Source organism: Oreochromis niloticus, linkage group LG3 (assembly GCF_001858045.2).
Source record: "Oreochromis niloticus isolate F11D_XX linkage group LG3, O_niloticus_UMD_NMBU, whole genome shotgun sequence".
In the NCBI taxonomy this organism is placed as follows: Eukaryota; Metazoa; Chordata; class Actinopteri; order Cichliformes; family Cichlidae; genus Oreochromis; species Oreochromis niloticus.
In genome coordinates, this window is record NC_031967.2 from 57,988,456 (window position 1) to 58,001,744 (window position 13,289).

Sequence of the window (13,289 nt, forward strand, 5' to 3'; positions counted from 1 at the left end):
ATGGAATGTGGTCTATCTCCCCTGTCCTAGACACACCGTCTCCTGCATACAACCTTACTTTTATGATTTCAGCAGTAAAACATGTCAAGAAAACAGTGTAAGACATTCACAGCAGATCAAGGATACAGAGTGATGCACACTTATCTAATGAACTATAAAATGATTATATTCTCTTAACCCAAAAGTATAATGGGGACTAAACTACATACACAGCACACAATCTAAACTAAAGGATAATATATGTCCCACAGCTGTTACCATAACTCAACTCCCTTGACTATGGGCATAAAATAACATATGTTTTACTAATGATCTCACAATTCCCCCTTTGATCTCTTTTCTCAAAGAGATCACTTACAACACGCACTCCAGGGTTGCAAGATCCACGTCTCCCCGATCCTCAGGCCCATCCCTCAACAGAGGCAGCATGGCCCCCGGGCCCTCCGGCCCTGAGGCTATGGCCCTGTCAATGAGACGGATTACCAGTGCTCTGAGGCAAGGGATAAAACAACAACCACATGTTGTTAGAACTGCAGTGAAAACAGACAGTGAGACCATGATTGACATAACAAAACCTTTCCATTGCCCAAAAACAGAAGTCATCCATTCTTCCAGCGGGTTCTCAATACCTGAGTGTTCATGCATATTATGGGCCAGAGTTCGCAACCCCTCCAGAGCCTTAGTTATCGAGCCATCTGGAGCAGTATTATTAGGGATAAAGGTGCAGCACATTTGTCCAAACATCGCACAAACCCCCCCTTTTTCAGCCAGAACCATATCTAACGCCATCCTGTTCTGCACTGCCATTAGGGAGGTGGGACCTAATTGCTCTGCTAACCCTTCAATCGCATCGCGCGTCAGGTTTGCCAACCGGAGAACATTGTAATGCACATAGTTAATTCGATCCACGTTTTTATTGGGGGTGATGGGAAAAAAGGCAGAAATTATTGGGATATTCTCAAAACCAGCTGCTATCTGATCTACTAATTTATACTCATTAGGGACACCGCGTGGAACACCGATAGAATCTATATAAGTGGGGGAGTTAGCCGATAGATCAAACGACCAAGATGATTTCTTTGATAACACATGACGTCTACGTCTAGCCGTGAGTCGCGCATTACCATTCGTGGCTACGGGTTTAACCTTCTCTCCTATTATCAGCAGAGGCGCTCCTAGTCTGACCATGGCACAAACACCAAAAGCATCCTTTGGTATTCGTACATGCAGACTCCCACCTCCACAATAATAGTACAAACCAGCTCGAGCCCAAGTCCCAACGGTCGTGGCGCCCGCAAGCGAGGCATCCCCTCTTCCTGGATACGTCACCGTACACCAGTCAGCCAGGATCTCTCCAGCGTCATACTCCTGCTCTCTAGGGTCGTCTGTTGTAAAATTAAAACAAGTATAATTAGCTTTCCTGGGTGTAAACGGTCCGGGGACAGTATTATTATCTATGGGAGGAAATAAAACAGACAATGGAGCACATTTTCCCGAAGATACTGCCCTCCGAGTAAGTCGAAGCATGCAATCAAAACCCCACTGGTCCTCTGGATGCAGAGGCGCTGGTTCAGTAAATAGATGTGGGCGTGCCGTAGCGCATGCCACACAATCAGACACATTTTGCTCTTTCGCATTTCCAATAAGCCAATCCAACCACAGGTTGCTGTCTACATATCCCGTGGCCCGAGACATCAGCTGTCGGGGTTTCCATTTTGTGTAGTCTACCTGTGTTACCTGAACGTTGGAAGGGGAATCCCCACAGGGGTGATGCCTGTGTTAGATACATTATCTGGTGAATCTTTAAAGTTTATTTTTATCACGCCCATCGGGTCTTTCCCTGAAACATCTACACCCAACACTAAATAAAATACTTTCTCCGCGGTACTATACCGCTGAGGTGTAATCCACCACCCACCAATTGACATTGTAATTGGATTTTGACTGCTGCTAAAATCACGCTGAATCGCAAACCCCTTCCATCTCCCCTGCGGCTCCCACCCCGAGCCCGTATAGGCCGTCACCATATGCCACACAGGACACGGAGAACGCCCCAATGCAGTGGGATGGCCTACAAGACAGGCGTCAGTTAGTTGCAGATCATGACATGTCCAAACCTCATACCTACGCCAACTAGCACTATCATCCCCACATTTTATCACGGAACAAAGGTCAAAAGTGAAGGCTGTTGTAGATCCTCTAACGTAATCCACCTCTATGCCTCCATAATGTGACAAACAAGGATCCGATCCCTCACCTACCTTGCACTCAGGTCTGGTCACCTCAGGGTCCGCTAAGGGAAGAGGTTTTGGATGAGTTCTGAAGCTGGGCAACTCACATAACAGAAAAATAGTAGTTACCACACCAATAATAATTATAGTTAACACTCCCATCACTCCCCAATTCTCCCACAGCTTTATTTTGGTGCTCCAGTTTCCCACTCCCATTATTGGTGCCACCTTATACCTTTCAAATGTACTTAGACTAGAACCTCTGTCTAAGGAGCTTTTAACCTTTATTTTTATTGCTGCAGCTACCAGTATCTTCCAGTTGGGTGATTCTCGACTTCTTTCTTCAACCTCCGGGGTAGACTACCCTTTGGTCGTTGCACAGATCAGGGGATTATTCTGCCCCTTCTTTAGTAAGATCTGCGTTCTTTGGGGTCACAGCCGTGTCCCCCTTTTTCACTAAGAGCCTTTCCGACCGCCTAGGCTCCTCTGCCGCCGCACACTGGCTCCAGTGATACCAAGTGTCGCCTTTCCCTTTCAGCTGGACTGCATGAGAGGCTCGAGTGGTCACCTCGAACGGTCCTGTCCACCTCGGCTCGTCCCACTTCCGCTTATACACCTTCAGCCACACCCACTTCACCTCCGGCGTGGTCACCTCCTTCCCGGTCGGGTCTCCCACCTGAGTAGTAAAACTAGAGACAAGAGCTTTTAGTGCTTTAAACTGTTTCACATGTTCAGACACATTTACTCCCTCCCTTAATTCTCTTACCCCTGCTGCAGGGCCTGGAAACTGTCTCCCTGTCAGCAGTTCATATGGGGTAAACCCGGTGCTCTGATTAACGGAGCACCTCACACTCATAAGTGCTATGGGAAGAGCATCAACCCAGTTCATGTTTGTCTGTGCACAGATTTTTGCCAATTTGTTCTTAAGGTTTTTATTCATTCTCTCCACTTTTCCCTGAGATTGTGGATGGTAAACTGTACCATATCTATGTTGCAACCCCAACATACATTCCACCTCAGCGAGATCTCGATTTTTAAAGTGAGTGCCATTATCTGACCTTACCTTTTCTGGAAATCCATGCCAAGGGACATAATAATTCACCAGACATTTGATCACTGTTTTACTGTCCTCTCTGCATGTTGGCCACGCCTCTGGCCAGCCGGTCAGAGCATCCACACACACCAACAGATATCTGAACCCTCGAACGGTAGTTATCATGTCAGTATAATCAATCACAATTTCCTGTCCTGGTCTTTCTGGCAAAGGAAACTTACCCATTTCTGGTTTCACGGTGGGCTTTGGATTATATTGTCCACAGATCAGGCATGTTCTCACATGTTCCCTTACCATGTTTTTCATGTAGGGATGCCACCAATGACACAAGTCCCTCTCCATTTGGGCTACTCCTACATGTCCTAGCCCATGTGCTTCTTTAATTTTTTCCTGGGCCATTTCTGCTGTGAGTACTGGCCGCCCGTCGGGTCCTCTCCACAATCCTTCTGATTGTACGGCCCCTCTCTCTCGCCACACCGCCTTTTCCTCAGGCGAGGCTCCTTTTTGCCCCTTTTCAATGTCCTCTCGTTGTTGGGCTGGCAGGTTTCCCCATTCCATACCCATACTTACCATCTGTTTTCCTTCTTGATAGCCTGCCACCCGTTTTGCTTCTTCGTCAGCTGCTCTGTTTCCTTTTGCCACCCAAGTGTTGGAATCGTCATGGCCTTTACACTTTATGATGGCCACCTCCAAAGGTTCTTTCAGAGCGTCCTCCAGCTGTCTCATCTCCTCCTCGTGTTTGATCGGTTTATTTGAGGCTGTTCTAAATCCAGCCCTCCTCCATTGCCCCAGTTCCACATGTGCTGCTCCACACACATATGCTGAATCTGTATAAATGTTAACTCTTTTTCCTTTTCCTAATCTTAGAGCTTCTATCACTGCAATAAGCTCTGCTCTCTGCGCTGATTGGGGTCCTTCCAGTGTTCCTGATTTCTCCACATGCAGCTGGTTTCCGACTCCTTTCACCACTGCATAACCTGTTTTTAATCCTTCACTGGGATCCCTAAAACAACACCCGTCTGTAAAATAATCATCTGCCTCATTCACCGGTTCTGCTCTCAGATCTGACCTTACTTTCTCCTCAACCTCTACTATTTGTGCACAGTCATGAGGTGTCCCCCCTCCCATCTGGTCTGCCATGTTGATCCCTTCATGTGTGAAGGTCAAGTTTGGAGACTCCAGAATCTTAGTCAGTCTCTGTTGTCTCAGTGGGGTCATTGTGAATGCCTGTGAGTTCACATAGGCCACCACACTGTGTGTTGTTAGCACTTTCAGTGGGTGTCCTCTCACAACGTGGGCCACTTTCTGAATTATTTTTGCTACCCCCGCTGCATGCTGTGTGCACGTGGGGTGCCTTTTTTCCATATTATCCAGGCCAATGCTGATATACATCAGCACTCGTCTCTTTCCCCCTTTTTTCTGAAACAAAACTCCATTCACCACTCCATTTGTTTCAGAAACATCAACAAAGAAATCAGAGTTATAATCGGGGATTGCCAGATCTGCTGCACGAGACAGGGCCTGTTTCAGCTCTATGAACTGCATTTCAGCTTCAGTGGTCCAGTTCAGATTAGCTGTGAGGTCTCTCATACTGTGTTCTTTTACCAAATCCCGCAAAGGTTTGGTTTTGCCCACATAATCAGGAATGTAGTGTCTACTGTAACCTGTAAGGCCAAGAAATGACAACATTTCTTTAACAGTACGTGGCTGGGGGTGTGACATAATTGTTTCCCTCTGGGATGCCAACATGCCCACCGTCTGCATCGCCACCACACGACCTAGAAATGTAACTTCAGTTCTGACAAGTTGAAGTTTGTCTCTACTTACTTTAAAGCCTGTTTTGGCCAGCTGACGAAGCATCAGCTGTTTTAGCAGCAATCAGCAAGTCGTCCACATACTGGATCAGTGTGCATCCTTCAGGCAATACACAGGGAGAAAGAGCATTTTTAAGTACCTGATTAAAAATCCCAGGTGAGAGGGCAAAGCCCTGAGGCAACCGTGTGTAACGCAGCTGCTGGCCCCTGTAAGTAAATGAAAAAATATCTCTCAAAGATGGATGCAGAGGGAGACAAAAGAAAGCATTTGCCAAATCTATGCATGTGAACCACCGCTGATCTGGAGATAAATTAGTCAAAGCTGTGTAGGGATTTGGTACAGGTACTGTTGGTGTCTTAAGGACAGCGTTTATTGCCCTAAGGTCATGTGCCATGCGATACTTGCCCGTGCCTGATTTTTCAACTGGGAGGATTGGAGTATTCCATGCAGAGGAAGACGGCTCCAGCACACCCACCTGCAAAAGCCCTGAAATTGTTTCTGCAATCCCATTTTCTGCCTCTGGACTGTGTCTGTATTGTGAACGCCAAATAGGGGTTTCATCTTTTAACTCAAACGTAATGGGTGAACAAAATGTCAAACCCACATCAGTGGGACCTTTAGACCACAGAGTGTCAGGGAGTTCAGCTAAGCCTTTAACAGCTTCCTCATGGTCTGATTTCTCCCTACCATGTGTTCGCTTTAAGTGTTTGTGTTCTAAAACACTCTGATCAGTGGCTGTCACAGAAATCCGATACGTTTTACAACTGGGTGAATATGAGACATCAGTGAGTTGTGTTTGCTGCCAATCTGTGGCCCTTATGGCTGCTCTCACCATTGGGCCTAAATCTTTTGCTTGATGACCCTCATGTATTGCCAACGACACGTGGGGAACTGCTTCATCTCCCATTCTATACCAACTCATTTGATCCTCAGGGAGCGCAACAAACGCTGCCACTCCAGCTGAACCAACATAGATGTCCTGAGAGTTAAGCTCCCAAGCTTTCTCATCTAAACACTCATAAAATAGATCCTCAAACCACTCAGTATGCTCACGATCGTAAAACAAGGTCACGTGGTAGGGGTCACGCGGGGGTGAATAAACAGACATGGACATTATCCAGGGACGCCAGAGTTGGTACTGTGCCAGAATTCCATCTGATGTGGTCAGTCGCGCCCAGTAAATCTGTGCTGTGCGTTCACAATCCTCTGATAACAGCCACTGTCCCCTCATTCCTGATTGCAAACAGGACAGCTGTGTGCCGTCTTTCAAAGTCACTGTTAATCCATCAGCTCCACACATGATAGTAGCTCCAAGTTTAATGAGCAGGTCCCTGCCCAATAAATTAACTGGAACTTGTGATGAAACCATGTATGAATGTGTTAAGGACTGGCGTCCTAATTCAGTCTTTAAAGGGGCGGTTACTGGCAGGGTCATAGGTACCCCAGAGAAGCCGATCACACTGATTCTGGTGTCTGACAGTGGGATGTCTTCAGGAGCAGTACGAATGGTGGAATATGTCGCTCCTGTGTCCACTAAAAAGGGCAGGTTGCGTCCTTGAACCCTCAGTGGCACCAGGGGGTCTGCCCCTCCCCCTATGCCCAGGCCTCTCTGTGGGGTGTGTCAGTATTGTTCCTGCTGCCAGTATTCCACGGGATACTGCCCTGGAGGAGCCATCTGGGAGTTTGGGGCCGACCAACGCCCGCGCCCCCTTATGCCCGGACGTGGCTGATAACCTGGTTGAGGTGGTTCAGGGCACTCTCGAGCCCAATGTCCAGTCTGACCACAGTTGAAGCACACAGTTCCGGGCACATATCGACCTCCTCCCGGCGCACCCCTTTGTCTGCCCATGCCACCGCCTCCTCCCCGTTGACCACTACGTGAACCCCAATTTCCTCTAGCGACCCCACGGCCACCCCAATTTGTTCCTCGCGCAGGTCCCTGTGTGTCAGCTGGCAATACATTAGGATCTACTTCTGTCCCCATTTGTTGATAACTTTGAGCCACCATGGTTTTTACTATTTTGTCTTCTTTCTTTTTTTTCATTCAATTTTTGTCTCGCCTCACCCAGCTGTAACCTTAGCAATTGCTCTTTCATTTTATCAGTATCATCATCTTTAGTAATGGCTTCATCATGAGCTTTCTGCAGGCGGTGCACCAGATGCTTCTCCCACACGTGAGACTCCGCCCCCTCCATGTCGGGGTTATCTAACATGGCCACTCTGACCTGTTCGGGCACACCTTTTAGCACAGCTTCTCTGAACCACAATTGTTGCATCCCCTCTCTACCAGGATGCTGGCCTGTTCTAAGGGCCCACGTAGCTTTAGCCTGTTCAATGTACTCCCGTGGAGTTTGTTCAGGCTTCCACAACAACTTCAAAATCTTAGCAGCATTTGGAGTGGGATATTTTTCACGTAATGCATGTGATATTACATTCACAACACGACAAAATGGGGTGCTATCAACCATCAATGCTGTGCCTGCTATCTTCTCTATGTCATCCAGAGCTGTGCCTTTGACACATCTGGCAACTACAGCTCGGAAATCTCCCAGAGCCAATTGAACACCTGTTGTCGCTCTATCAAACTCTCTCAACCACCCTGCACCTCCGTCTGTAATAGGAGGTAATAATTCAGTCAATGCATTAACATCACCCACTCCGTATGGCTTGTATTTCATGTGACCCCCAGCGGTCACCACCAGGGGAAACTCCCCAGGCAAAGAAAGATTTTCCCTCTCATCCTGACTTCGACGCACCATGGGGTGTGGCATGTTTCCGGGTTTGGGCCTTACTACTCTGCCTCTTCCTGCTTTTTCTCTAACTACCCTATTGTGAAAGGCCCCTCCTAGCTCTGGCCCTGCCTCAAGTCTCTGCTTCCCACAGCTGCCCACTTGAGTGTTATCATCAAGTGTGCCGGATAACCATCCCTCGTATGCGTCCTCATAAAGGCCGCACACCTCACCTTTCCCCACCTGTGGTGCAACAACTACACTCCCTAATTCCTCATCAGAAATCTGATATCGTTGCTCTAAAGTTGATATAACTGTTTCAACCAGCCGCACAGCCCTATCTTCTTCACTCTCCTCCTGCTGAGGTGACTGTTTCATGGGCGGGGCTTGTGCTCCGCCACAGGCTCCCTCCTCACCGACAAAAGTAGAATTTTGCTTTAATATTCCACTCTTCGGTGTTGGAGTTGGCCGTTTGGATTCTTTAGATACTTCACAATCTACATAGCCTCCTGTAACCTCTAACACTTGGCCATCCCCACCAGAGAGACAGCCCTGCTCTACTCTCAGCACAGGATAGAGGGGGGCGGGGGCCTGATAGGGAGGAGGGGAGCTAGTGAGCGATGACTTCACCGGAGAAGCCGGCAGCATCAGCTTATCAGGCTCCTCCTTTCGCTCCCTCATCCAATGCTCCACCCCCTGACATGTCACTGCCCACCTTGTTACGCGGGCTCTCTCCTCTTTTATTTCCTGCAACTGTTTTCTAAGCCTCCGCCTTCCCCAAAGTGAGGTCTCCTCTATCTCTTTACTAATCTCCTGCTCTTGCTCCTGGCGCTTCTGTGCTACTCCCAGAAGCACTTTTGCCAATGAACCTCGTAAATCTCCTCTCGCTCCTTCATTATCACACAACTCCTTGATCTTTTTTGCCACAGCTGTAACCTCTGATTTTTTCTCTGGCGCGCCCGCAGGTCGCATGACCTTCAGCGCCCACAACAACTCCTCCCTCTGCTTCTCAAAAGTTTTCCACTCACCCTGCATTTCTCCTTTTTCTATGTCAGATTTAAGATCCGGCATATTTCACCCCGCTACACACTCCTTACACTCTCTCTCTCCTTTTTATTATTTTTATTTTTATTACGCCACAGAGTAATACACCCAATTATGCCCGTCTATCTCTATGTGGCTCCAAATTCCCTCTTTATTCGTAATTTCACGTTATCAGGGGACAGGCCCACAACAATTTCAACCACTGAAACGTCACTGAAACGAGGACTCTAACCTCTATTTTAAGAAATGAGGACTCTAACCTCGGTTTTCTTTTTGACTACTATAGAACTCAACCTTAGATGACAAAGCATTCTCTTGTTCTATTCCAGAATAAATGTGAACCCGTGATTACACGGCCGTTCCAGTGTTACTCTGTTATCGTTTGAGGGCCCTGAGTTCTCAGGTGATAAGCCTGGACCTCCAGACGCCGCTGGTCCATGCGTCGCGTCCGACACACGGTGGGGGAGCCAACCCCAGGACAAACTTGGTTTCCACAGGTACACTAGGCGTCAACCTTTGATCTTAAAGCATTCTCTTCGCACTAATGTCCTCCTATTCACACATCAACCGCCACTGTCACTGTGTTCACGCTTCACACACACAGAGCGCGCCCCACACACAGAACACCCAGAGCGCGCTTCACACAGAACTGCACCCAGAGCACGCTTCACACACACAGAACAGCACCCAGAGCGCGCTTCACACACAGAACGCCCAGAGCGCGCCTCACACACACAGCAGCACCCAGAGCGCGCCTCACACACAGAACGCCCAGAGCGCGCCTCACACACACAGCAGCACCCAGAGCGCGCCTCACCAGCCGTGAGACCCACAGAGAGCGCTTTTCACCAGCGGAAATTCACACAGAAACCTCTTAAGCTCAACTGTTAGAACTCTTCCGAAGCACAACCGCACCATATACCATGTACCCCTTTCACTGCGCTTATGACCGCCACCACGGGGCAAAATTGCATCATAAAACAGAAGTGATGCTCGTCCCCGAGGCTCAAAACCGACACCATAAACCAGCGTCTACTTTACCTTTAATCGGGGTGAAGTAAATATTTTACTTATAATGTTATGGCCGCAACCCTCGAGGCTTAACCGACACCATAAACCACCGTCTAACCTCTATTCAATGTGCTGAAACCAGCAACCCCTCACTACTGTACTTACGGCCGCATCACCAGAACATGGCCGTATCATAAACCAAAACCTACGGACGTGTTTCGCATTACGCGTTGCTAGCGCTTAACCGACACCGTAAGCCAGTATCTGCTTAACCTTAATTCTGTACTAATTTTATGACCGCATCAACGAGGGCTTATATCCGACACCATAACCCACTTCAAAACCTCTATTCAATGTACTGGACTTATGGCCGCGTCTCCAAAGATTCTAATGTATTATTGCTACAGAAGCCAGTCTTAGACAAAGTTAAATGTGGAAGGTAAAGTGGGCTGCAACTAGACTCAACGTAGTATGTAATTAGTATCTTGCTAGAAACAGTTCAACTACAACTAGACTCAACGTAGTATGTTATTAGTATCTTGCTAGAAGCAGTTCATTTATACACTGGAATTCAGCCTCAACTTATGTTGTTAGTATCTTGCGCCAAAAACCAGACACCGACAAATTTACTGTGAAAATACGTGTAACTCAGCGAACAGATTGATTTGGAAAGCCCAATATGCACATTTGGTATTTATAATACAACAGGCTGTGCTTACCTTTCTGTTTGGACCGGTCCTTTCTGTTCGCCTCGCCCCACGATCTCACCGCAGGCCAAATCTGCCCCTCCTCAGCACGCCAAAGATCCGGGTCACCAGGCACCAAGTTGTTAAAATCTCAGTTCTTTTAATCTTTGGGCTGAAGGAAGGACAATACTCAGTGTATAAATGCTCAATCAACAATATTTTATTTCCATACAATTCAACACTTCAGAGCATAAGAACGTCCGGACGGGAGAGATGCTTGCAGAGGGTCACAGCATGTCTCAAAATGGTGGCAGATTTCACAGCCTCTTATAGCTTCTGGCGACCCCCACCTAGTCATAAAAGTTACCTCTTCACATGTTTTTCTCATTCTTAGCGAGACTGGCTCCTGACCTTGGCTCCCTGTTCTTCTACACTAAAGAAGGTGGGGGCATGGAATGTGGTCTATCTCCCCTGTCCTAGACACACCGTCTCCTGCATACAACCTTACTTTTATGATTTCAGCAGTAAAACATGTCAAGAAAACAGTGTAAGACATTCACAGCAGATCAAGGATACAGAGTGATGCACACTTATCTAATGAACTATAAAATGATTATATTCTCTTAACCCAAAAGTATAATGGGGACTAAACTACATACACAGCACACAATCTAAACTAAAGGATAATATATGTCCCACAGCTGTTACCATAACTCAACTCCCTTGACTATGGGCATAAAATAACATATGTTTTACTAATGATCTCACAGCATACAGGGTCAAACGATGTGTCCAAACAACAGTCGGAGGTTCTGAAACGGGACTTTACTGGATTATTAAATACGGTAAACTCTCTGAATGCAGCTGTATTCATCAGTGGACCTGTACCGCCAGTCAGAGGAGGAGGCGAAAGATTCAGCAGGTTGTTTGCACTGAATAAATGGCTCATATCAGCATGTACTGACCACTCAGTGCATTTTATCAACAACTTTAATGTTTTTTTGGGAACGCAGGCATCTGTTTAAAGCAAATGGATTTAATTTTAACAAGTCAGAGGTGAAACTGTTCACCTCCAACTTGTTTTATTCCATACGTCATCCATCTGTGCTTGGTGCCAAAGCTGAGATAAAGGAGGAGTTATCTCATAAAGAGGAACAAACAGTACCCCAAGAACAGACAAAGCCCAGCAGAAACCTTGAGGAGGAGCTCCATCTGCCCCCACCCGGGAAGAGCCTCAGAAAGGAGAGACATCTGAGGCAAGAAGAGGGGACCCTATTTGCCTCCAACTCTCTCAACAACACCAACAACCAGGACCAAGGACCACGACCTTCCCCAGTCCCCAAACCCCTGACAGGCCATCACCCTCCTCCCCTCCCTTTCTCCCTCCTCCCCACACCTGAAATTCACTGAGGAGATGATGGAGCGGGTCAATGCTGGGCTCAAATCTACCCCCAGCCCAATCCCTTTTGTCCCCCATAAACCCCCCACCAGAACAGCCAAAGGTCCGCCATCGAGCCCCGCCTTCAACAGAGTAATCGAAGTTACATTGCCCAGCCTTACCACCTTCATGCTCTGTCTCCGCAGTCTGATGTGTGATATGTGGAGGGTCCAGGCTGCAAGGATTATGGCAGTGGTGACTTTTCCCAGGAGAAGCTGGGACCCTGTTTACTAGGTTTTAAAATTTCTGTACTTTTAGGTGACAGAAGGAGACATGTGGCCTGGTCAAAACAAAGAGAGCTGCACTCTAAAAGATCTTTAAATATAGTAAACATAGCTTGTGTGCCACAGACTGCTCCCAAACACGAGGGGGCAAATAATACCTCTAAAACACTTAAGTTGGCTTTATTAAACGTTAGATCTTTAGCTGAGAAAACATTTTTAATTAATGATTTAATCACTGAGCACAGCCTTGATTTTATGTTTTTTAACTGAAACTTGGTTGGACCAAAGTAACAGTGGAGCTGTCCTCATCGAGTCGACCCCTCCTAACTACAGTTTTATCAGTGAGGCCAGGGTGAGCAGGAGAAGAGGAGAGGTTGCTGTCTTATTTAATGAATCATTTCAATGTAAGCAGCTATCTCCTGGAAGTTTTCAGTCTTTTGAATATGTGGCTTTACAGCTGAAGGCCCCATCCAAAGTTGTGTTTCTTAATGTTTACAGGCCTCCCAAATACTGCACAGACTTTTTTAATGACCTCAGTGAACTGCTATCTGTGATCTGTGTTGATTTCGACTGTGTAATTATTGTTGGGGATTTTAACATCCATGTGGACAACCCTCAGGACAAAGGGACTAAAGACCTGAGTAACACTCTGGGCAACTTTGGGCTGACTCAGCATGTAACAGAGGCCACACATAATAGAGGACACACTCTTGACCTACTGATCTCCGAGGGCCTGAGCATTTCAAATGTTACTGTGTCTGATGTGGGCCTGTCTGATCATTACTGTGAGATCTTTAACCAGGTCTTCCCATTGACACCTGACCTGTCCAGAGGTTCAGTCAATGAGCTCGTCAATAGCTTCAATGCTAAAATGTTAAATGTAATGCACACAATTGCTCCCATTAAGGTGAAGGTTATCTCTGGAAGGAAGAAGTCTCCATGGAGAAACTCCACACTGGTGAAAAATGAAAAAAGAGAGTGTAGGAAAGCTGAGCGCAGATGGAGAAAAACAAACCTCCAGGTTCATTATGACATCTATAAAGAGAAACTTCACAAT

At 47.1% G+C, this 13,289-nt stretch overlaps 1 protein-coding gene across 1 annotated transcript; it reads right to left on the reverse strand.

The window, feature by feature from the left end:
• Positions 1-2,622: 2,622 nt before the first annotated feature.
• On the reverse strand, positions 2,623-6,958 carry LOC112845989 (uncharacterized). The gene is given in 2 exon segments (XM_025905171.1): positions 2,623-5,143; positions 5,145-6,958. Coding segments are annotated over 2 exon segments (3,912 nt in total). The 5' UTR covers positions 6,536-6,958.
• Positions 6,959-13,289: the final 6,331 nt, after the last annotated feature.